The following is a 25,950-nucleotide window of genomic DNA, read 5'->3' as shown; positions in this document are numbered from 1 at the left end:
ATATAAACAGGAAGTGGCCTCTATTTTGAAAACTCCATGTTCCATAGCCTCCCTTTGCTGGATTTAAAGGGATATGAACCAGATTTCTTTTCCTATCGCTTCCTCAAGTTGTCAACAGTCTTCAGACATAGTTTCAGGCTTTTATTTTGAAAAATGAGCCAGAACGATAGCATCGCGTCAAGTGGTCACATGAGTTTTGCTCGTGCAACAGAGTCTGGGTAGGTATTGCTTTTCCCTCTCCTACTGTGAAAGACATTTGCGGGCGATATATTATTGATTATATATTTTTTAAACAACCTGAGGCTTGATTATAAAAAACGTTTGACATGTTTCTGTGGACATTATGGAAACTATTTTGAATTTTTGTCTGCGTTTTCGTGACCGCTCTTTCCTGTGGATTTCTGAACATAATGCGGCAAACAAACAGAGGTATTTTGGATATAAAAATAATCTTTATGGAACAAACGGAACATTTGTTGTGTAACTGGGAGTCTCATGAGTGAAAACATCCGAAGATCATCAAAGGTAAACGATTAATTTGATTGCTTTTCTGATTTTCGTGAACAAGCTACCTGATGCTAAGTGTACTTAATGTTTTGTCGTGCGATCGATAAATTTACACAAACGCTTGGATTGCTTTCGCTGTAATGCATAATATCAAAATCTGACTTGACAGGTGGATTAACAAAAGGCTGTGTTTTCCTATATTGCACTTGTGATTTCATGAACATAAATATTTTTAGTAATATTTATTGAATGTAGCGCTATGCTATTCAGTAAATGTATTTAACTAGGATGTTGGGGCACCAAGGAAGATCTTCAGATTACAAAGTTAGAATTTTCCTAATATAACTCAATTAATCTTCTAATTAATTAATTAATTATTCTTTACCTCACATTAGTCTCATTCCAAATGTCATAAATTGTTGGTTATCTGCACAAACCCAGCCTTTACTATGAATCTTCCATACACCAATTGTCTTAAATATTTATTTACTAACTAACTAAATAATCCCGGAAATACACAAACAAACAAACAGTAGATATGGTTACAAGGAAATGATAGGGGAGGTTCCCTAGTGGGCTAAGCCGATATGATGAAGTACGCATGGCCCGAAGAGGATTTCTTCAGGTGGGGGTTTTATTCGTAACAGTAGAAAAGGGCTGTCCCATGAGCCAGATCATGTCTGTGCTCATGGGGGCGGGCCAATGACTTAGTTAAACTTTAAAGGGAATACAATTCTCTCACATTAACGGTTTAAAATCACATTACATCATTTCACAAATAATTTAATCTGTACTCATTCATTTTATACAATAATTAGACGCAAACTGGAGGCTCCTGTATAAACAGAGTTATGGTAATGTGGCTGTATTGTCTTTCATGAGGTCACAAACATGAACCAAAACGGACCGGGTAGTAGCTGGCTTCTCCACCGACCGTTTATACATTCTCCAAAACATGGATATTGTTCAGTTCTCAAGTTCTGTGATGTAGAAGGAGTTCCTTTGCTCTCTATGTGTCTCTTTCTGCATGGCCAGGAGGAGAGAGTCTCCTCCAGGAATTTACGACCTGAGATAACAGAACCTGGGTGTAGGAGGGAGAGAGGGGGAATCCACTCACTATACCTAAAGAGGGCCACGTCATGACACCTTATACAGCTCATTCAGTGCGGTCTTAGTGGCAGCATGTATTTGTGGTAGTAACAAAAAAAATATTATGAAAAAGAACATAAGCATTAACAAAAATGTATAGGGACTGAGCAAGGGGATACTTGGAAAGACAAGCAGAGTGATTGGAAACTGTGTAATAGACGTTGGGCAAAAGTAGATAGCACTCTAAGCACTAAGTTCATGACTTTGTCACTTTAAGTAAGTGCTGTAGGTATAGAAGTAGCAATGGTTGATGCTCTTGGACTGATTTTATCCATTGGACCTATCAGCTGTCAGAATATGACCATTACAGGGTTGAGTCGGAGTGTGGACATGAAGTTAGGGTTAGGTTTGTAGATGAGGTTTAGGGTTTAGCCAGAGGGTGGACATGAGGCTAGGGTTAGGGTTGTGGTTGAGGGTTAGGGTTGAGTCGGAGTGTGGACATGAAGTTAGGGCTAGGGTTGTGGTCGAGGGTTAGGGTTGAGTCGGAGGGTGGACATGAGGCTAGGGTTAGGGTTGTGGTCGAGGGTTAGGGTTGAGTCGGAGTGTGGACATGAAGTTAGGGCTAGGGTTGTGGTCGAGGGTTAGGGCTGAGTCGGAGTGTGGACATGAAGTTAGGGCTAGGGTTGTGGTCGAGGGTTAGGGTTGAGTCGGAGTGTGAACATGAAGCTAGGGTTAGGGTTGTGGTCGAGGGTTAGGGTTGAGTCGGAGTGTGGACATGAAGTTAGGGCTAGGGTTGTGGTCGAGGGTTAGGGTTGAGTCGGAGTGTGGACATGAAGCTACTGTTAGATTTAGGGTTGTGGTCGAGGGTTAGCGTTGAGCCAGAGGGTGGACATGAAGTTAGGGCTAGGGTTGTGGTCGAGGGTTAGAGTTGAGCCAGAGGGTGGACATGAAGTTAGGGCTAGGGTTGTGGTCGAGGGTTAGAGTTGAGCCAGAGGGTGGACATGAAGTTAGGGCTAGGGTTGTGGTCGAGGGTTAGAGTTGAGCCAGAGGGTGGACATGAAGTTAGGGCTATGGTTGTGGTCGAGGGTTAGAGTTGAGCCTGAGGGTGGACATGAAGTTAGGGCTAGGGTTGTGGTCGAGGGTTAGAGTTGAGCCAGAGGGTGGACATGAAGCTAGGGTTAGGGTTGTGGTCGAAGGTTAGGGTTGAGTCGGAGTGTGGACATGAAGCTAGTGTTAGATTTAGGGTTGTGGCTGAGGCAAAAAATAAATTGGTGTTGCGATTCTGCGCTTCAGTGTTTTTTATTTTTTAAATACACTTCAGGAAAGGTGATACCTAGTCAGTTGAACAACTCAATGCATGAGAGATTTTATATTTCTAAGACACATTTTATACCTATAAAACCATAGTTTTAAGTGTTTTATTGCGGGATCACAGTGTTAATGCTGTTCTTAACAGACCGTGTTCGGCTGTATTTTACCGTCTCCTGTAGCTGTCAAGTGTCAAGCCATAAGATGTGAGACCTGTGATACAGTTTATTCACTGTAGTGAAAGTAAAATCATTTACTGACTTAAACAATTAAGAAGAGAATGGATGCAGTTTTTGATGGAACCTAGGGGATGATCCAGGGTTCTCCATGAGATTCGGTTTCTTTCCTGTAGCTACTGAGGATACTACCTTGCACCACTTTTTCGTTTTAACACATCAGGAGGTTGAAAAGATTTGGCACAAATCCTCAACAAGTTCTTCAGCTGTACCATTGAGAGCATATTGACTGGCTGCATCACTGTTTGGTATGGCAATTACACTGACCTTGATCACATGGTGCTACAGAGGGTGGTGCAGACAGCCCAGTACATCATTGGGGCTAAGCTCCCTACCATACAGGACCTCTACATCAGGTGGTGTGATTGGAAGGCCCGGAAAATTGTTAAAGACTCCAGCCACCCAAGTCATAGAGAGTTCTCACTCCTTCCGCATGGCAAGCGGTACCGTTGCCTCAAGTCTGAGAACAACGGCTCCTGAACAGCTTCTATCCTCAAGCCTCTCAATAAACTACACTGGACTTTGTGCAAACTAGAAACTGCATATCCTGAGGCTGCATTTATTTAATTAAGCAAATCTGAGGACAATGTGACAGAAGATGTATCAACACATCGCCTTCACAACTCACTCATCAAGAATTCTAAACCATTGTTACTCCCCCTTCCGGGATGGCTACAAGGCCCTCCCCCACCCTCTCTTCAGCAAATCAGATCACACCTCCATTCTGCTCCTCCCTTCCTATAGACAGAAACTTAAACAGGAAGTACACTTGGTAAGGACTGTTCAACGCTGGTCTGACCAATTGGAATCCATGTTTCAAGATTGTTTTCATCCCACAGACTGGGATATGTTCTGGGTTACCACTGGTAATTACATTGACGTATACACGGATTCTGTGACCTAGTTCATCAGGAAGTACATATAGGATGTTGTTCCCACTAGGACAATTAGAACTTATCCAAACCAAACACAGTGGATAGATGGCAGCATTTAAAGACAGCAAGGTGACTAGGAACATGGACGAGTACAAGCAGCCCAGCTATAGCCTCCCTAAGGCAATCAAACAGGCAAAACGTCAATACAGATACAACGGCTCAGATGCGAGACGTATGTGGCAGAGACTCCAGACAATAACAGGGAAAACCAGGCGCATCGCCTTGCTTCTGGATACGCTAAACACCTCCTTCACCCACATTGGGGAAAACACAGTTTTGCCGATGCGGTCCATCTTTGCTCATGAGAACTTTGAGCTCTCATTTTCCATGGCCAATATGAGTAAGACATTTAAGCGTGTTAACCCTCACAAGACTGCCTGCCCAGATGGCATCCCTAGCCACGTCCTATGGCCTCTCCCCTGAAGCCCTTCTCTCCCTGGCTGTCGCTCTGGTAACCCAGCCTGGATTCTTTTGCCATCGCGTGGGCCCCAGCCGACTATCGCATTGAGTAAGTCTCCTCTCTCTCTTTGATTTTGCTCTGCTGGCGAGGCTTGTATTTCAGATGTGTTTTAGACTGTGGGTTCACACGCTTTTTCAGTTCTGCCCACAAAGTTTCTATGATGGTCATTATGGCCAAACAGTTATATTTTTGTTTCATCAGACCAGAAGACATTTCTCAAAAAAATATGATCTTAGTTCCCATGTACAGTTGCAAACCGTAGTCTGGATCTTTTATGGCTGTTTTTGAGCAGTGGCTTCTTCCTTGCTGAGCGGCCTTTCGGGTTATGTCGATATAGGACTCGTTTTACTGTGGATATAGATACTTTTGTACCTGTACCTTTTGTTTCCTCCAGCATCTTCACAAGGTCCTTTGCTGTTCTTCTGGGATTGATTTGTCTCTAGGAGACAGAACACGTCTCCTTCCTGAGCGGTATGACGGCTGCGTGGCCCCATGGTGTTTATACTTGCGTACTATTGTTTGTACAGATGAACGTGGTACCTTCAGGCATTTGGAAATTGCTCCCAAGGATAAACCAGACTTGTGGCTGTCACGCCCTGGTCGAAGTATTTTGTGTTTATCTTCATTTATTTGGTCAGGCCAGGGTGTGACATGTCTTTTTGTATGTGGTGTGTATGTAGTGGGATTGTAGCTTAGTGGGGTGTTCTAGGTAAGTCTATGGCTGTCTGAAGTGGTTCTCAATCAGAGGCAGGTGTTTATCGTTGTCTCTGATTGGGAACCATATTTAGGCAGCCATATTCTTTGGTTGTGTTGTGGGTGATTGTCCTTAGTGTCCTGATGTCCTTGTTCTGTGTTAGTTAACACAAAGAATAGGCTGTTTCAGTTTTCGTTATGTTTATTGTTTTGTAGTGTTTGTGTTTATTCGTGTCTACGTTGTTTATTAAACATGGATCGCAATCTACACGCTGCAGTTTGGTCCGACTCTCCTTCACCACATGAAAACCGTTACAGAATCACCCACCACAGGACCAAGCAGCGTGTCGATAGGCAGGAGCCGCAGGAGAAGCAACAAAGGCAGCAACAGCGGCGCAATGAGGAATGGACATGGGACGATATATTGGATGGCAAGGGTTGCTACACATGGGAGGAGATCCTGGCGGGAAGGGATCGCCTTCCATGGGAACAGGTGGAGGCAGCGAGGAGAGCAGAGGCAGCCGGAGAGAGGAGCCGGCGATATGAGGGAACACGGTTGGCAAGGAAGCCCGGGAGTCAGCCCCAAAAATGTCTTGGGGGGGCTCACAGGGAGTATGGCTACGCCAGGTAGGAGACCTGCGGAAACTCCCTGTGCTTACCGGGGGGCTAGAGAGACCGGGCAAGCACCGTGTTATGCTGTGGTGCGCACGGTGTCTCCAGTGCGGGTGCATAGCCCGGTGCGGTATATTCCAGCTCCGCGTATCGGCCGGGCTAGATTGAGCGTCGAGGCAAATGCCATGAAGCCGGCTCTATGCATCTGGTCCCCAGTGCGTCTCCTTGGGCCGGCTTACATGGCACCAGCCTTGTGCTCGGTGTCTCCGGTTCGCCTGCATAGCCCAGTGCGGGCTATTCCACCTCGTCGCACTGGCAGGGCGACCGAGAGTATTCAACCAGGTAAGGTTGGGCAGGCTCGGTGCTCAAGAGCTCCAGTGTGCCTGCATGGTCCGGTCTATCCAGTACCACCTCCACACCCCAGCCCTCCGGTAGCAGCTCCCCGCACCAGGCTTCCTGTGCGTGTCCTCGGTTCAGTACCACCAGTGCCAGCACCACGCATCAGGCCTACAGTGCGCCTCGCCTCTCCTGCGCTGTCGGAGTCTCCCGCCTCTCCAGCGCTGCCGGAGCCTCCCGCCTGTTCAGCGCTATCAGAGCCTTTCTCCTCTCCTGCGCTACCGGAGTCTCCCGCCTGTTCAGCGCAGCTAGAGCCTTCTTCCTCTACAGCGCTGCTGGAATCTCCTGTCTGTTCAGCGCAGCCAGAGCTGTCAGCTTGCATGGAGCAGTCAGAGCTGTCAGCCTGCATGGAGCAGCCAGAGCTGCCAGTCTACATGGAGCAGTCAGAGCTGTCAGTCTGCAAGGAGCTGCCAGTCTGCAAGGAGCTGCCAGTCTGCAAGGTGCTGCCAGCCTGCATGGAGCAGCCAGAGCTGTCAGTCTGCATGGAGCAGCCAGAGCTGTCAGTCTGCATGAAGCAGCCAGAGATGTCAGTCTGCATGAAGCAGCCAGAGCTGTCAGTCTGCAAGGAGCTGTCAGTCTGCAAGGAGCTGCCAGTCTGCAAGGAGCTGCCAGTCTGCAAGGTGCTGCCAGCCTGCATGGAGCAGCCAGAGCTGTCAGTCTGCATGGAGCAGTCAGAGCTGTCAGTCTGCATGAAGCATCCAGAGCTGTCAGTCTGCATGAAGCAGCCAGAGCTGTCAGTCTGCATGGAGCTGTCAGTCTGCAAGGAGCTGCCAGTCTGCAAGGAGCTGCCAGTCTGCAATGAGCTGGCATTCTGCAAGGAGCTGTCAGTCTGTAAGGAGCTGTCAGTCTGCATGAAGCAGCCAGAGCTGTCAGTCTGCAAGGAGCTGTCAGTCTGCAGGGAGCTGCCAGTCTGCAAGGAGCTGCCAGTCTGCAAGGAGCTGTCAGTCTGTAAGGAGCTGCCAGTCTGCATGAAGCAGCCAGAGCTGTCAGTCTGCAAGGAGCTGTCAGTCTGCAAGGAGCTGCCAGTCTGCAAGGAGCTGCCAGTCTGCAAGGAGCTGCCAGTATGCAAGGAGCTGCCAGTCTGCAAGGAGCTGTCAGTCTGCAAGGAGCTGTCAGTCTGCAAGGAGCTGCCAGTCTGCAAGGAGCTGCCAGTCTGCAAGGAGCTGTCAGTCTGCAAGGAGCTGCCAGTCTGCAAGGAGCTGTCAGTCTGTAAGGAGCTGTCAGTCTGCATGAAGCAGCCAGAGCTGTCAGTCTGCAAGGAGCTGTCAGTCTGCAAGGACCTGCCAGTCTGCAATGGGCTGCCAGTCTGCAAGGAACTGTCAGTCTGCAAGGAGCTGCCAGTCTGCAAGGAGCTGTCAGTCTGCAAGGAGCTGCCAGTCTGCAAGGAGTTGCCAGTCTGCAAGAAGCTGCCAGTCTGCAAGGAACTGTCAGTCTGCAAGGAGCTGCCAGTCTGCACGGAGCCGCCAGAGCTGCTAGTCTGTAAGAAGCCGCCAGAGCTGTCAAGCCTACATGGAGCAGCCAGAGCCGCCAGTCAGCGTGGAGCAGTCAGAGCCGCCAGTCTGCATGGAGCAGCCAGATATTCCAGATCTGCCAGTCAGCCAGATTCTTCCAGATCTACCAGTCAGCCAGAATCTTCCAGATCTGCCCGTCAACCAGACTCTTCCAGATCTGCCAGTCAACCAGAATCTTCCAGATCTGCCAGTCAACCAGACTCTTCCAGATCTGCCAGAACTGCCAGTCTGCCAGGATCTGCCAGTCGGCCAGGATCCGCCAGTCAGCCAGAATCCGCCAGATCCGCCAGTCAGCCAGGATCTGCCAGTCAGCCAGGATCTGCCAGTCAGCCAGGATCTGCTGAGACCACCAGCCAGCCAGGATCTGGTAGATCTATCTACCTGCCTGAGCTTCCTCTCACTCCTGAGCTTCCTCTCACTCCTGAGCTTCCTTTCACTCCTGAGCTTCCTTTCACTCCTGAGCTTTCTTTCACTCCTGAACTTCCCCTCAGTCCCGAGCTGCCTCAGTCCCGAGCTGCCCCTCAGTCCCGATCTGCTCCTCAGTCCAGTGGGGTTCTGGGTGAGGACTACTAGGCCATGGTCGGCGGCGAGGGTGGACTATCCAAGGACGCGAGGAGAAGGGACTAAGACAGGTTTTGAGTGGAGTCCACGTCCCACGCCGGAGCCGCCACCATGGATAGACGCCCACCCGGACCCTCCCTATTGTTTTGAGGTGCGTTCGGGAGTCCACACCTTAGGGTGGGGGGGTTCTGTCACGCCCTGGTCGAAGTATTTTGTGTTTATCTTAATTTCAATGTATACACACAAACTATCTAGGTCAGAATTATTAGCTTTTAAGATAAAACTTAATAAATATGAATAGATGTATTATAGGGCTAGGATAAAGGATTATATAATTAAAAACCTGCTTAGGTTCTCTATTGGAATAGGCCTTTACGATCCTAAAACAATTTGTATTATCCTTTTACATTTTTTAAATAAATCTCAATATAAAAATGTAAAGGATGATTATTCTTCCGATACACACCGGCAAATGGATGGATTAGGTATTGTCAACAGGGTTGTTGTCTCTAGTGTGTGTGGGCTGGTTAACAGTGGGATAAAGGGATTCAAGTTAACGATATAACTAATACAATAATTGTCTTATGGAAGCACTTCTCTTAACGAGAGAAAGGTATATTATATATTTCTATATAAGCTCTTTATCCTACCTTTTATATTCCTGATCCTAATGATATAGACCTAGGTGTAAAACAGCTGAGGTGATCGAGCAACGACCCTGGAATAAAAAACATCATGTGTAGGGTGGAGAGAGGGTTGGTTTTACAGCTGTACTCGCTCTGGATTGTCAGTACTACATGTGTTCTTGGCTGTCGTGTTGTGGCTGTGTCGGAATCGATTGTGAGTTGAACTTGAGTATGCCTTCCCATAAGGGAGTGCCCAGGGTTGGCTTGCGGTCGGCTCTGGCACAGCCATGGCACGATACAACAGGATATAATGTGATGCCTAAGACACATTTTTTACTTGCGGTCATTAGAGGCCGTTAGAATCTGTTCCTTTTTCCTTCTTCCTTTTTTTGTCGGAATACAACATGATATAATGAGGACTACATGAAATATGTCTTGCATGTAATGGACATTAAAAATAGGTACTGGACTTGTGATATATTTTGGTTGTTTTCTTTTTTTAACAATTGAATCCAATGAATTGAGCAGGATAGACTGACATGCTTATAGCCTAGCTAGGACTTTCAAATATGAGCATGCATGTATAAGATTGTGCTGTGTGCTGTTATTATTTATTTTAATATTATGTATTCATATATTTTTTTAAATCTGACTGTTTTCCATGTTATTTGGTTAGTTCTGTTAGACACCCTAATAGATAATTATGTTATCATGGGACTGCCCACATTTCCCTCTGGCCAACGCCAATTGGCAGCCAAGGGTTTGCCTTAGGACGCAAAGGTGCATCGTGAGTCAGGGAGATGGTCTGATGGTCTTAGTGACAACAGACCTAGATATTGGGGGAGGTTTTAGTGGGTGGAAAATTTGGACAATTGGTTTACTTTTGATTACTTCCTAGTCTCATTCTTGCTAGCATCAAAAGTTTTTTTTTAAGTATTCATAGGAATTGGCCTCCATATAACTCTTACAGAATTTCCACGTGGACGGGGATATTGGCAATTTAATGAAAGCCTATTGGATGACAATTTGTTCTTAACTAAGACAAAATCATTCATAATTAACTTTGTTTTGTACAAAGTCAAAAGAGATTAGACTAATAAAATAAACGGAGGAAGTAATAGCGCAGGTAGACGTTACTGGCAACTGTACTATAGAGGCACAAAAATGTTAGAGGAACAACAAAAAGAAATGGAGGTACTTATTCAAGAACGACCAAGTGTAATGCAGTACAAAAATAAAGCGAATTGGATGAAAAATGGGGGAAAATGCACAAAAATGTTCTTGAATCTTCAACACAGAAAGTCTACCGAAAATAATTTCCAGAAACTCGATACAAATGACGGAGTTATCAATGATTCACCAAATTATATTTTGAAAGAGGAAACAAAATATTTAAGCATATGTTTTCTTTTCAGTCTCATCCATTTCCACTGAATTATGTTAACTGTAAGGATTAAGGATTTATTTCCTACTACTACTACTAATAATAATAATGTAAAATAAACAAATTTACAGAAAGACCTGTGTGAATGCCAATTTACAGAAGAGGAACTTTTTGAGGCAATAAAATCTTTTCAGTCTGGAAAAACACCTTTTTTTATGTACTACAATATCCATTATTAGAATGTTTTAATTACATTACTGTTATACAAATGGTAGACTTTCAGGTACTCAACAAGAAGGTCTGATATCATTACTATAACAGTACCCAGGTGGTAAGTATAAAGATCCAGTCCATTTAAAAAACTGGAGGCCTCTAACACTTCAATGTTGTGATGTGAAAATCCTGGCATAATGCATAGCATATAGAATAAAAAAGTTATACCAGATATTGTTAATCCTGATCAGACAGGTTTTTTGCATGGACAAAATATTGGAGATAACATACGACAATTACTTGAAACAATTGAACATTATGGAACATTGAAGATACCAGGTCTGGTCTTCATAGCAGATAAAGGACGATTACAATGTATATATAAATGCCTGGAATACTTTAATATTGGTGAATCTCTTATACATTGGGTTAAAGTTATGCACAGCAACCCCAGATGTAAAATAGTAAACAATGATTCCTCTCAGAAAGTATTGAGCTTTTAAGAGGAGTAAAACAAGGCTGTCCATTGTCACCATATCTATTTATTATGGCCATTGACATGCTAGCTATTAAAATTAGTTCTAGAGGAACATCAAGGGGTTATAAATCCGGGGGATAAAAACAAAAGTGTCTGTATGCTGATGACTCTAGTTTTTTTCTTAAGTCCGCAATCTGGATCCCGGCACAGTCTCATTGAAGATCTGATCACTTTTCTAGCCTCTCTGGATTCAAATCTAATTATGACAAGTACCATATTACTTATTTGATCATTAAAAAATACATTGTTTACACTACCTAATAAAACGGGTGGATGATGAGGTAGACATACTCTCAAAAAATCTAGATGAACACAATTAATTTCAAGAGAAAGTTAGCAAACATGGGTGAAATTTGTATTTTATTTTTTTAAATATATATTTACAAAAAATAGCTACTCCCGCTGGTTTTGGCTACCTGTGTCACCCTCACTCCACCGGCCGTGGTGGCGTCCTCGCTGTACTGTGTAACTCCAAAATCAAAATAACTAAACTGTCCTACTATCTTCTCATTTCAATACATTGCTTACAAATCATCTTGCTCCATGATCACTATTCTTGTGTACTGTCCTCCCAAAGCTAATGAATAATTCCTGTCTGAACTGCTCACCATTGCGGTCCCACCCTCCCTCCGCTTACTGTTGCTTGGTACGTGGATCAAACTCAAAACTTACCTCTAATTTCATTGCTGTTCTGGACTGTTTCAATATTACCCAACATGTCAATTTTCCCACTCATATCAAGGGACACATACTTGATCTTGTTGGAGACTATCTGACTTGAGCCCGTTTTAATCTGTTTATAATTGTATAATTAGCCTGCCAGTAGTCATTTTTGTGTTATGGGTTAGATGGAATGATCTACTGTATGTGCATTGTACTTGGGCAGAGAGCAAGGACATTTCCATATGGGTTGAATAGAAGCCATACTCTGTAAAACATACAAGTCAAAACTGTAACTAGGCCACTCAGGAACATTCAATGTCGGCTTGGTAAGCAACTTCAGAGTATATTTGGCCTTGTGTTTTAAGTTATTGTCCTGCTTAAAGGTGAATTTGTCTCCCAGCCTCTGTTGGAAAGCAGACTGAACAAGGTTTTCCTCTAGGATTTTCCATTTATTTTTATCCCCCCCAAAAACTCCCTAGTCCTTACCTGACAAGCATACCCATCAATGCCAGTCAATGCCGTTTAAGATGAGGGAGGACTTTTTTTTAAGTGAGCATGGCCTTATTTCTATTACAGCATATTGGTTGACTGTCATTCATACTCCATTCACCCAGCTCAATGTAACATCGATAGGTTTAGGCTAATACATGATACTAAAATGTTCCCTATACCCATCGTGGAGGTTGCTACAACCTAGCTACGAATGAAAGTTTACAACATAGGTGCACAGGTCAAGAGGATTTTTTTTGTAATCAAGGTGACAGACAGTGACACATTCAATACTGCCTTGCATACTCTTGCCTGCATCTAGCTGATCTAGGGTGTAGTCATTAGTCCAACAGTTGCAAACAAGAGTTTCTATTGGACAAATTCCGGTATGTTCATCCCAGTTTTGCTTCCGTTTAAGAAATGTATTCAACATAATTGGCGGAATGAATACACCCCTGATCACCGCCAGTTCACTTTCATAGCAGCCATACGCAAACAGCATGATAATTTGCTCGTTGTATAATTCCTTCTCAGATCTACGCAATCTCCTCCTCTCACCTTTTCCCATCACTTGTGGACTTCCGTGCACTACAACAGCTGTCTATGACCAGGCGAAAAATCCTTTCCAAGCCTAACCTTCATACCATAACCACTAACCACTACACACGGCCTACATCATTGTCACCATATTATTATTATTATTATTATTATTATATATTATTATTTCATAGTCAACATAGCTAGCTACAAGAACTAATGCCTTAGTAAACATGCTACAATTATGCAGTACAGTGTAGAGAAAGCCGTTTAGCAGATACACTGGCAGGCCCCGGTGGCAATAAATTTATAAAACCAAAAGCTTACTTTGACTTGGAAAAGTTCCCATGTTAGATAACCATAGCCAGCTAGCTAACATAGCATCCCTCTCTCTTTGAGACCGAGGTTTGATTGGGCTAAACTAGCCAGCTGCATTCTCTAGCTAGGTAAGTGAAAGTGAGAAAAAATCTCTCTCTTTCTATTGCTTCTCCTTCATTTTTGAAGTAATTAATTTGTTAAAAACTGTTCAAATATTGTGTTTCTCACTCTTTAAGTCAAAGTCACATTCTCTGCACCGCAGTGATAGCTAGCTGTAGCTTATGCTGTTTGAATTCTTTTCATTTTTGATTGGGTCGAGAAAATGTCAGTTCATACTGCAAGTGCTCTGATAGGTTGGAGGACGTCCTCCAGAAGATGTCCTAATTACTGTGTAAGTCTTTGGAAGAGGAGAGAAACATGAGCCTCCAAGGTTTTGTTTTGAAGTAAATATACCCAGAGGAAGACGGAAACTAGCTGTCCATCCGGCTACACCATGGTGCTACCTCATCAAATCAAAATCCCATTTTATTTGGAAATATGAATAGAATGCTGTTGATTGTTGTTGAAGCAACTGTAGACCTTCATTGTAAAACAGTGTGTTTTAATCAATAATTTGAAGACGTGAAAATATTTAGTATAATTTTATCTTAACCTGTTGAACCTATGGGGGTGCTGTGTCATTATTGGATAAAAAGACGTGCCCGTTTTAAGCGCAATATTTTGTCACGGAAAGATGCTCGACTATACATGGAATTGACAGCCTTCGAAAGACACAACTCTGACGTCTCCAAAACTGCAAAGATATTATCTGTGCGTGCCCCAGAACTAATGCAACAGGCGAAACCAAGATTAAGTTTCATACAGGAAATGCCCCGGATTCTGAAGGCGCTGTGTTCCAATGTCTCCTTATATGGCTGTGAATGCGCCAGGAATGAGCCTGCGCTTTCTGTCTATTCCCCGAGGTGTCTGCAGCATTGTGAGGTGTTTGTAGGCATATCATTGGAAGATTGACCATAGGAGACTACATGTACCTGGTGTCCCGCCCGGTGTCCTGTGTGCGTAATCTGTAGGTCCATGCGCGTTCCATTTCTTCAGAATTGAAAGTAAACTGCCACGATGGATTTTATCGTCGATAGATATGTGAAAAACACCTTGAGGATTGATTCTAAACATCGTTTGCCATGTTTATGTCGATATTATGGAGTTAATTTGGAAAAAAGTTTGCGTTTTAATGACGTATTATTTATTTATTTTTCCTTACCCAAATGCGATGAACAAAATGGAACGATTAGTCGACACAAATAATATTTTTTGTAAAAATGGAACATTTGCTATCTAACAGAGTCTCCTCATTGAAAACATCTGAAGTTCTTCAAAGGTAAATTATTTTATTTGAATGCTTTTATGTTTTTTGTGGAAAATGTTGCATGCTGAATGCTAACGCTAAATACTATGCTAAATGCTACGTTAGCCATCAATACTGTTACACAAATGCTTGTTTTGCAATGGTTGAGAAGCATATTTTGAAAATCTGAGATGACAGTGTTGTTAACAAAAGGCTAAGCTTGAGAGCAAATAGATTAATTTCATTTCAATTTCTGTCAGCCTGCATGGAGCAGTCAGAGCTGTCAGTCTGCATGGAGCAGCCAGAGCTGTCAGTCTGGATGAAGCAGCCAGAGCTGTCAGTCTGCATGAAGCAGCCAGAGCTGTCAGTCTGCAAGAAGCAGCCAGAGCTGCCAGTCTGCCAGTCTGCAAGGAGTTGCCAGTCTGCAAGGAGCTGTCAGTCTGCAAGGAGCTGCCAGTCTGCAAGGTGCTATCAGTCTGCATGGAGCAGCCTGAGCTGTCAGTCTGCACAAAGCTGCCAGTCTGCATGGAGCAGCCAGAGATGTCAGTCTACATGAAGCAGCCAGAGCTGTCAATCTGCATGGAGCAGCCAGAGCAGCTAGTTCCGCCAGTCAGCCATGATCTTCCAGATCTGCCAGTCAACCAGATTCTTCCAGATCTGCCAGTCAACCAGTCTCTTCCAGATCTGCCAGTCATCCAGTCTCTTCCAGATCCGCCAGCCAGCCAGGATCTACCAGAGCCTTCTACCTGCCTGAGCTTCATCTCAGTACTGGGCTTCCTCTCAGTACTGGGCTTCCTCTCAGTACTGGGCTTTCTCTCAGTCCTCGGCTTTCTCTCAGTCCCGAGCTGCCCCTCAGTCCCGAGCTGCCCCTCAGTCCCGAGCTGCCCCTCAGTCCCGAGCTGCCCCTCAGTCCCGAGCTTCCCCTCAGTCCCGAGCTGCCTCAGTCCCGAGCTGCCCCTCAGTCCCGAGCTGCCCCTCAGTCCCGAACTGCCCCTCAGTTCAGTGGGGTTCTGGGTGAGGACTATTAGGCCATGGTCAGCGGCGAGGGTGGATTATCCCAGGACGCGAAGGGGAGGAACTATGACATTAATGGAATGGGGTCCACGTCCCGAGCCGGAACCGCCACCATGGACAGACGCCCACCCGGACCCTCCCTATGGTTGTGAGGTGCGTCTGGGAGTCCGCACCTTAGGGAGGGGGTTCTGTCACGCCTTGGTCATAGTGTTTTGTGTTTCGTTATATATTTGGTCAGGCCAGGGTGTGACATGGGTTTATATGTTGTGTTTCGTATTGGGGTTTGTAGGCATTGGGATTGCGGCTGAGTAGGGGTGTAGCTTAGGTTGGCTGCCTGAGGCGGTTCTCAATCAGAGTCAGGTGATTCTCGTTGTCTCTGATTGGGAACCATATTTAGGTAGCCGGGGTTTCACTGTGTATTTCGTGGGTGATTGTTCCTGTCTCTGTGTAGTGTTCACCAGATAGGCTGTAATTAGGTTTCACGTTATGTTTGTTGTTTTTGTATTTATTATGTTATTTCATGTCTCGTCATTTGTTTCATTAAAGACATGAGTAACCACCACGCTGCATTTTGGTCCGACTCTCTTTCGACAAACGAAGAACGCCGTTACACATGCTTGAAAATAAAAAGAGTGGTACTCTTTGATGTGTTGTATTGGTTTTCTCACGAACACGATTGTGTTCTCCGTTTTTCTCTACAGGACTCATCTGAGGATAACCCACACAAACAAATAGAAGTATCGAGGTAGTTTTGTGCCCCAAAAAATAGTTAAATATGTGTCCAAAAAATATACAGTTGAAGTCGGAAGTTTACATACACCTAAGACAAATACATTTAAACTCAGTTTCTCATCATTCCTGACATTTAATCCAAGTAAAAATTCCCTGTTTTAGGTCATTTAGGATCACCACTTTATTTTAAGAATGTGAAATGTCAGAATAATAGAAGAAATTATTATTTATTTCAGCTTTCATTTCTTTCATCACATTCCCAGTGGGTCAGAAGTATACATACACCAAATTAGTATTTGGTAGCATTGCCTTTAAATTGTTTAACTTGGGTCAAACATTCCGGGTAGCCGTCAACTAGCTTCCAACAATAAGTTGGGGTAATTTTGGCCCATTCCTCTTGACAGAGCTGGTGTAACTGAGTCATGTTTGCAGGCCTCCTTGCTCACACATTCTTTTTCAGTTCTGCCCACAAATTGTCTATAGGATTGAGGTCAGGGCTTTGTGATGGCCACTCCAAAACCTTAACTATGTTGTCCTTAAACCATTTTGCCATAACTTTGGGAGTATGTTTGGGGTCATTGTTCATTTGGAAGACCCATTTGCCACCAAGCTTTAACATCCTGATTGATGTCTTGAGATGTTGCTTCAATATATCCACAGAATTGTGTTTTCTCATAATGCCATCTATTTTGTGAAGTGCACCAGTCCCTCTTGCAGCAAAGCACCCCCACAACATGACGCTGCCACCCCCATGCTTCACAGTTGGGATGGTGTTCTTCGGCTTGCAAGCCTCCCCCATTTTCCTCCTAACATAATGATGGTCATTATGCCCAAAAGGTCCTATTTTGTTTCATCAGACCAGAGGACATATTTCCAAAAAGTACAATCTTTGTCCCCATGTGCAGTTGAAAAGCGTAGTCTGGCTTTTTTATGGTGGTATTGAAGCAGTGGCTTTTTCCTTGCTGAGCGGCCTTTCAGGTTATGTTGATATAGGATTCGTTTTACTGTGGATATAGCTACTTTTGTACCTGTTTCCTCCAGCATCTTCACAAGGTCCTTTGCTGTTCTTCTGCGATTGATTTGCACTTCTCGCACCAAAGTACGTTCATCTCTAGGAGACAGAACGTGTCTCCATCCTGAGCGGTATGACGGCTGCGTGGTCCCATGGTGTTTATACTTGCATACTATTGTTTGTACAGATGAACGTGGTACCTTCAGGCATTTGAAATTTGAGGTCTACAATTTTTTTCTGAGGTCTTAGCTGATTTCTTTTGATTTTCCCATTATGTCAAGCAAAGAGGCACTGAGTTTGAAGGTAGGCCGTGAAACACATGCACAGGTACACCTCCAATTGAATCAAATGATGTCAATTAGCCAAACAGAAGCTTCTAAAGCCATGACATCATTTTCTGGAATTTTTCAAGCTGTTTAAAGGCACAGTCAACTTAGTGTATGTACACTTTAGACCCACTGGAAATGTGATACAGTGAATTATAAGTTAAATAATCTGTCTGTAAACATGACTCGCCAAAACTATAGTTTGTTAACAAGAAATTTGTGGTGTTGTTGAAAAACAAGTTTTAATGATTCTAACCTACGTGTATGTAAACCTCCGACTTCAACTGTATTTCCTGAGCTTTCTTATCTCTCAGACATAGGACAAGGATTTGAAATTATGATTATTTTTTTGTGTAACTCAATGTTCTAAAATTCTAAATTAAATAGCTAAATGATCCATTATATGTCATATGTTAGCTTAGTCCAAGCAACTTATTATGTGACCTGTTAAGCAAATTTGTACTACTGAAATTATTTAGGCTTGCCAAAACAAAAGGGTTGAATACTTAATGACTCAAGACATTTCAGCTTTCATTTTTTATGAATTTGTAAAATTGTATCTGATAATTTATGCATACGTACTTTGTATGGTGCCCTCATTGATCCTATCCCCACTTATAAAGATCTGTGAATCTGGATTGACTAAAAGCTATCTTTCAAAAAACATGTTGATAAGTTAGTTAAGAAATTAAGAATTAAACTAAGCTTTTTCTATAGCAGGGTAGTCAACTAGTTTCAGCCATGGGCCATCTTTGAACACAACTAATTGAACACAACTAATCCCAAAAACAGATTGTATTTGAAAATAACAATCATTTCAGACCTTGATTACAGTGAGGCGTTATCTCTTTTTTTCTTTGTGGGAATACTTGGGAACAGATTTCCTACATTAAACTCACTCTAGCTGAATTCCTGATGATTGTAGTCTTTTTTACTTTGAGAGAAACAAGTGTTTCTCCCATTCTTCTCAGTAGATCCTCTCAACCTCTGTCAGGTTGGATGGGGAGCGTCGCTGCACAGCTATTTTCAAGTTGTGCTACAGAGTTGTTCAATAGGGTTCAACATTCAAGACTGTCCTGAAGCCATTCCTGCGTTGTGTTAGCTGTTTTCTTAGGGTCGTTGCCTTGTTGGAAGGTGAACCTTTGCCCCAGTCTGAGGTCCTGAGCATTCTGGAGCAGGATTTCATCAAGGATCTCTCTGTACATTGCTCCGTTCATCTTTCCCTCGATTCTGACTAGTCTCCCAGTCCCTGCCAATGAAAAACATCCCCACAGCATGATGCTGCCACCACCATGCTTTACCGTAGGGATGCTGCCAGGTTTCCTCCAGAAGTGACACCTGGCATTCAGACTAAAGAGTTCAATCTTGGTTTCATTAGACCATAGAATCTTGTTTTTTCATGGTCTGAAAATCTTTAGGTGCCTTTTGGCAAACTCCAAGCGTGCTGTCATGCGCCTTTTCCTGAGGAGTGGATTCTGTCGTACCACTCTACCTGAGGCCTGATTGGTGGAGTGCTGAAGAGATGGTTGTCCTTCAGGAAAGGTTCTCCCATCTCCACAGAGAATCTCTGGAGCTCTGTCAGAGTGACCATCGGGTTCTTGGTCACCTCCCTGACCAAGGCCCTTTCCCCCCGATTGCTCAGTTTAGTCGAGCGGTAGAGTCTCGGTGGTTCCAAACTTCTTCCATTCAAGAATGGAGGCCACGGTGTTCTTGGGGACCTTCAATGCTGCAGAAATGTTTTGGTTCCCTTCTGCAGATCCATCCCGTGGCCTTGGAGCTCTACTGAATATTCCTTCGACCTCCTGGCTCGGCTTGACATGCACTGTCAACTGTGGGACCTCATGTAGACAGGTTTGTGCCTTTCCAAATGATGTCCAATCAATTTAATTTACCACAGGTGGACTCCTATCAAGTTTTAGAAACATCTCAAGGATGATCAATGGAGGGAGGATGCATCTGAGCTCAATTTCGAGTCTCAAAGCAAAGGGTCTGAATAATTATGTAAATAAGATATTTCTGTTTAATTTTTTTATAAACATTTAAAAAAACTGTTTTCGCCTTTTCATTATGGGGTATTGTTTGGGGGGAAATTATTTAAAGTGGGGAAAAAAAGTGGGAAAGTGGGAAAAAGGGCTGCCTAAGTATGATTCCCAATCAGAGACAACGATAGACAGCTGCCTCTGATTGGGAACCATACTCGGGCAAAAACAAAGAAAAAGACAACAACCCCAAATCACACCTTGACCTAACCAAATAGAGAAATAAAACGGCTTTCTAAGGTCAGGGCGTGACATCATATGAGGAAATCAGTCAATTTAAATAAATTATTTAGGCCCTAATCTATGGATTTCACATGACTGGAAATACAGATATGCATCTGTTGGTCAAAGATTCCTTAAAAGAAATAGGCCTCACAATGGGCCTGAGGATCTAGTGACGATTTTTCTGTGCTTTCAAATTGCCATCCATAAAATGCAATTGTATTTGTTGTCCGTAGCTTATGCCTTCCCATACCATAACCCCACCTCCACCATGGGGCACTCTGTTCACAACGCCAGCAATCCGCTCGCCCACATGATGCCATCAGTAGCATTGTGTTGTGTGACAAAACTGCCCATTTTAAAGTGGACTTTCATTGTCCCCAGCTCAAAGTGCACCTGTGTAATAATCATGCTGTATAATCAGCTGCTTGATTTGCCACAACTATCTGGTGGATGGATTATCTTGGCAATGAAGAACTGCTCACTAACAGGGAGGTAAACAAATGTGTGCACATAATTTGAGAGAAACAAGTTTTTTGAGCATAAACAACATTTCTGGGATCATTTTTACAGCTCATGAAACATGGGACCAACACTTTACATGTTGTGTTATTAATAATTATAATAATTATATACTATAATTGCAGTTAAACTAGGGTTGAGCAGGAGTGTGGACATGAAGCTAGGGTTAGGGTTAGGGTTGTGGTTGAGGCTAGGATTAGGGTTAAGAGGCCTTTGGCTACTAACCTGTTATGATGTTGTCCACCAGGGTAGTTGGCATGCAGAAGATGCCCACCAGTAGGTCACTGATGGCCAGGTTGAGTATAAAGAGGTTGGTTACCGTCCTCATGTTCTTGCTCCGCAACACAATGAAACACACAACACCATTCCCCACCATGCACACCAGGAAAATGAGCAGGTAAGACACAATGAAGACTACCACTACCGAGGGCTTGTGGAGGTAGAGGTCCACGTAGGTGATGTTGTGTTGGTAATATGGGTATGGGGGGTGCTGGAGGTCCCTGGAAGAGTTGAAGAAAGTGGTGTTCCAGTCTTCTGTGCTGTTGGAGCTGATGGGATCCAGAGTGTGCGTCATGGTGGAATCTGAGGAGAGAGAGAGAGAGAGAGAGAGAGAGAGAGAGAGAGAGAGAGAGAGAGAGAGAGAGAGAGAGAGAGAGAGAGAGAGAGAGAGAGAGAGAGAGAGAGAGAGAGAGAGAGAGAGAGAGAGAGAGAGAGAGAGAGGATAAGTTGTGGGTTTCTTTGTGCTTTTCACAGTGAAATTATTTGTCACATTGGACACCTCTAGAATATATTGTAGTCTATATCGTCTACTGCATCTTGCCATCTTTATGTAATACATGATTCACTAGCCACTTTAAACTATGCCACCTTTATGTTTACATTCCCTACATTACTCATCTCATATGTATATACTGTACTCGATACCATCTACTGCATCTTGCCTATGCCCTTCTGTACCATCACCCATTCATATATCTGTATTTACATATTCTTTATCCCTTTACACTTGTGTGTATAAGGTAGTAGTTGTGGAATTGTTAGGTTAGATTAGTCGTTGGTTATTACTGCATTGTCGGAACTAGAAGCACAAGCATTTCGCTACTCTCGCATTAACATCTACTAACCATGTGTATGTGACAAATAAAATTTGATTTGATTTAGTCATTCACAAAATAGAAGTTCTGGCTGAGATGGTGTGCTACCTTCTGGTTATTTTTAATTTTATTTTTCTACTTTAAAAGCCATCTTTCTATGGTGGGGTGGAACCTTGAAGGCACTTTCCATTGACATACAGTGCACCTTATGTGAATAATCTTCTAATGTATGTACATTGTGTGTGTGTGTGTGTGTGTGTGTGTGTGTGTGTGTGTGTGTGTGTGTGTGTGTGTGTGTGTGTGTGTGTGTGTGTGTGTGTGTGTGTGTGTGTGTGTGTGTGTGTGTGTGTGTGTGTGTGTGTGTGTGTGTGTGTGTGTGTGTGTGTGTGTGTGTGTGTGTGTGTGTGTGTGTGTGTAACAGTGGATGGGTGGAGGTGTAACCTTTCCATTCACATCAATAAGATTTAAATTACCATGACTGTGTGCTGAGACCTTGTTAGAAACATCCCCTTGACAAAGTCATCCAATCATGAGAGCCCATACTTAGACAGATTAGAGCCGTTACAATGCCTAGGTAATAACAGGAAACACCACACTCACAGGAAGTGGATATCGATTGGATATCGATTTTTCTGCCTTGATGATTGTGTGATGATTCAGTCAACTATATGCCGTCTCTCACACACACACACACTCACTCCCTCACTCACACACACACTCAAACACAGATGACAAATGAATGAGCGAAGTGAAAAATGTCATGGTATTTTTGCTAGTGATTATATTCTGCTGGTGTGCTGGTACCCTGCTGAGCACCATGGCATCAAAACGTTATTCATCAATCACATCAGCTCTGCCTCAAAAACGGTCAAAGTTTCTTCTCAACTGGAGAGAATAACTATTGACTTTAAGCTCCTTTCTCTCTGAAGTTTCTAACCTGCCAATGATTGATAAGTGGCCTAAGCTCCCTTGGGCTTTTGTTAATTAACTTTCACATGTGAAACATTGACAGAATTGACAAGTTGTTTTGAAGTCCGAAGTACTGTAAGCGAGGAATTTGAATTGGATGGAGAATAAAAACCAACCTGGGAAATGAGCAGCTCATTTCCAGGGTCAGTGCACCTGCAACACCTCATAACTAAAACTACAGGTGAGAGATCTGCTGATCAAATGTACTCTAGTAATCATTTAGAATTTCAATCAGCCTATTCTCCAGGGATGTCTCCTGGGCAGATCTTGGTCCAGATGTTCAATCCCAGTGCTAGGCACTTGTTTTTTGTTTTAAGCCTTTCCCAAACCTTCACCCTTAACTCAACCACTCGGAATTATTGCCTAAACTTAAGTTTAACCCTATCCCCAAATTTAACCCAGTGGTGGAATGGGGATATACACAGGTATGCGTCATATACCCACTATTTTTCAGTGGGCATTGCATGTGCTCATTTCTTAATCCTCACACAAAGTGGAGTAGAGGAAGTATATGTCATATCAATTAACAAGGATGATGGAATAGATCAGAATGTTTAGCTTAAAATGTTGATAAACTATTATTTCTCACATTTTAGGCGCAGAAATGTACACACGGCAGTAGGCCTATGCGTGAACGTTTCAAAATGCATTTGCAAATGTGCATGCGAGCGGTTTCATGGACAGAGATGGAAATATCCGTTAGAAATTTAGGAAGAGGGGGTATTTAAAGATGCATCAACTATCATGGGTTGCTAATATGTTTAGCATAATGCCTTTGGCTGCTAGGCAATGAAATAAAGTTTAAAGAAACCCATTAGAACAGGAGACTTTGGCTATGCGCTATTTTGACGCAAGTCAAAACATGTCTCATAATATCAAGTAAATCGTCCAGGTGTTAAACAATTAAGGAACAGGACAAATATAGCCACGTTAATGATAGACCTGACTGTTTTCTGGTAGATGGCAAGGCTTTCCCAAAAACGTGCCTTTTTAAATGTTATCTAGCTACAAAGTAACCTATGCTTACCTGTCAGAATATAATTTGCATCAATCCAGTGGCCATTTCTTTTGCAAACTCCTTCTCATGTTCAATAGAAACACTGCTAATCAAACAACAGTGCTAGGTGCCTGCACAATTGAATTAAAAGGCAATTAAATAAAATTATAGAGAATTCTTAGATTCAAGCATTGTCATGGTATTATAACATAAAATTGTGTTGTATTTATGTTTTTGTATTGTATTTTTTATATTTTTTAAGTGTGACATTGAGAGCGAAATCCTGAAAAAAATGGGGGGAAATCGGAAATCGGAATTTCTGACTCAGTTTAAAGCCTACATTTTCTGTTTCAATAGTCGGCCTACTATGAATCTACTTGCACAGTACAGCTTGGGTTGGCCTGACTGAAATACCAATTTGTGATTTATTTTTCTTTTAGGTCATTCAGATTGTGTCAGTCTTTCTCAGCGAGCTGGGCTACTGAGTGGCGCAGCGGTCTAAGGCGCTGCACCGCAGTGCAAGAGGCATCACTACAGTCCCTGGTTTGATTCCAGGCTATTGTATAATGTATCACATTCGGCTGTGATTGGGAGTCCCATAGGGCAGCGCAAAATTGGCCCAGCGTCGTCCGGGTTTGGCCAGAGTGTGTTCCTAACTGTGTTCTTAATAACTGACTTGCCTAGTTAAATAAAGGTAAAATAAAAAATATATATAATTCTCATAGAATGTTTCACACAGGGAGCCTTTCCTTCGCTGGACGGGCCGTTTGGAAATGTTTTGGCATAATTAGAGTATACTGACAGCTTGACTGACAGCTAAGATATGGCACCACGTGGCATAATTAAAACGTCAAGCCATGGCGTAATTTTGTGACAGCTAAAATATGGCACCACAATGTCCAGCCATGGCGTAATTATGTTGCTGCACGGGTTGGCGTTGTATTGGAGCTTAGGTTGTCTGTAAACCTCTTCAACCTCCAGTCAACAACTAGACAAAACCAAGACCGAGATATTAAGGTAAACAAGCAGGATGACTGAGCAGAAGTAAGTCACCCTCCCTCTGCACGTATACAGAATGTCAGATGTGAACAAATCCAGACAGATTTCATTTCAGAACCATGGACAGCGGGATAGCGGCGTTCTGAGGTTCCAACCTTCAGCACCACAGGTCAATGGATAACGACAGTTATGGAAATAATTCAAATTCTACTCATGTAGATGTTAATTCGATATGTAATGAAATGTCCATATTTAATTACAGTCACATAAACCCAATTTCAGTTCCTGAACTAGCTAACTATAAACTGGGGTGGCAGGGTAGCCTAGTGGTTAGATCGTTGGACTAGTAACCGAAAGGTTGCAAGTTCGAATCCCCGAGCTGACAAGGTACAAATCTGTCGTTCTGCCCCTGAACAGGCAGTTAACCCACTGTTCCTAGGCATTCATTGAAAATAAGAATTTGTTGTTAACTGACTTGCCTCGTAAAATATATATTTTTTAAATTAAAAACTAACTAACTATTAACTAGCATTACATTATGTGGATGGGAGAGGGTATACTGCTATACCATCTGCCATTGTTCAGAAAGATCAGTCCTATACACTGTAGGCCAGCCCTCTGCTCACTGAGCTCCGTCAGTCAACTCTGCAAGAGTTGAGCAAATGACACGAATATTTTAATTTGCAGTTGCAATCAAGCCCGGTCAATAATTAGGTTGATGATTGACCACGGGTAGAAGAGGCGATGCAATCTGTATGCATTTCAAATGAAATAAAGGCAAAGTCTTTTTCAATAGGTAGGCGAATGCATTGATGATTGATCATTATTTTCTAACATACTTCATTTAATTATTAAGCTATTACAATTTCTGCTCACATTCACTCCTAAAATATGCTTTTGTTGTTATAAGATTATAAGATGTTGTATTATTATTCAATCAGCAAAACCTTCAAAAAAGAAAAACAAGAAAGATCTTACCTTGAGTAACTTGAAAAATATGTCCAATTTACATTTCCTTCCAAAATGTGAATATGGAAGACTCAAAATTCCAAAGAGATGTATGTGCGCCACTTGTTAATGAGAAAGCATTGATGTGAAGATGCTCCGTAGCCTACATCGCAACGACCGAGAGGACAGACACTGACAGAGTGCTGTTGCTCCACGCGCTTTGGCACAAATAGCTAAATCCACTAACAAGCGCAAGATACATTGAATGGGGTGGGAGGAGGCGCGCAGGGCGGGTAAGTAAAGTGCGTGCCACCCAACGCCCCACTGTTTCTCGCGCAACAAGAGGTTGCTTAAAGGGAATTATAGAGGAGAGCAAAGGTGACGAGATCACACCAACTGCGTGGGTGGTGGTGGTGCTGTAATTCAATTAAATGCCTCCAATTAAAATGAAATTGTCATATCTAGCTCTATACAAAAGCAAATCCGGTAAATATCGACTTTTTGGCATCTCACAGTATCTGTCTTCGAGTTCATGCTTATTGCTCTGTATGGATTTTAATTCATAAAAAAATGTGATAAGGATTTATCCAGAGCTTCAAAAATGGAGCTCTAGCCAAGCCAGGAGCTGGTGGAGGTTGAAGTGGAGGGAGTAGTT

The 25,950-nt window shown here is 43.1% G+C and overlaps 1 protein-coding gene across 1 annotated transcript in view; it reads right to left on the bottom strand.

Moving 5' to 3' along the window:
- The window catches only part of LOC124047936 (neuropeptide FF receptor 2-like), a 36,580-nt gene extending 11,121 nt beyond the window's left edge, over positions 1-25,459 (bottom strand). The window contains exons 1-2 of the mRNA XM_046368285.1: positions 25,326-25,459; positions 20,514-20,870 (exon numbers count right to left, since the gene is read on the bottom strand). Coding sequence (XP_046224241.1) covers positions 20,514-20,862 — 349 coding nt within the window. The 5' untranslated portion in view covers positions 20,863-20,870; positions 25,326-25,459. The remainder of the gene's footprint in view (positions 1-20,513; positions 20,871-25,325) is intronic.
- Positions 25,460-25,950: the final 491 nt, after the last annotated feature.

This window comes from Oncorhynchus gorbuscha, linkage group LG11 (assembly GCF_021184085.1).
Source record: "Oncorhynchus gorbuscha isolate QuinsamMale2020 ecotype Even-year linkage group LG11, OgorEven_v1.0, whole genome shotgun sequence".
Taxonomy (NCBI): domain Eukaryota; kingdom Metazoa; phylum Chordata; class Actinopteri; order Salmoniformes; family Salmonidae; genus Oncorhynchus; species Oncorhynchus gorbuscha.
Note: the sequence above shows the minus strand (reverse complement) of the source record. Positions and strands in the feature narration are given on the sequence as shown.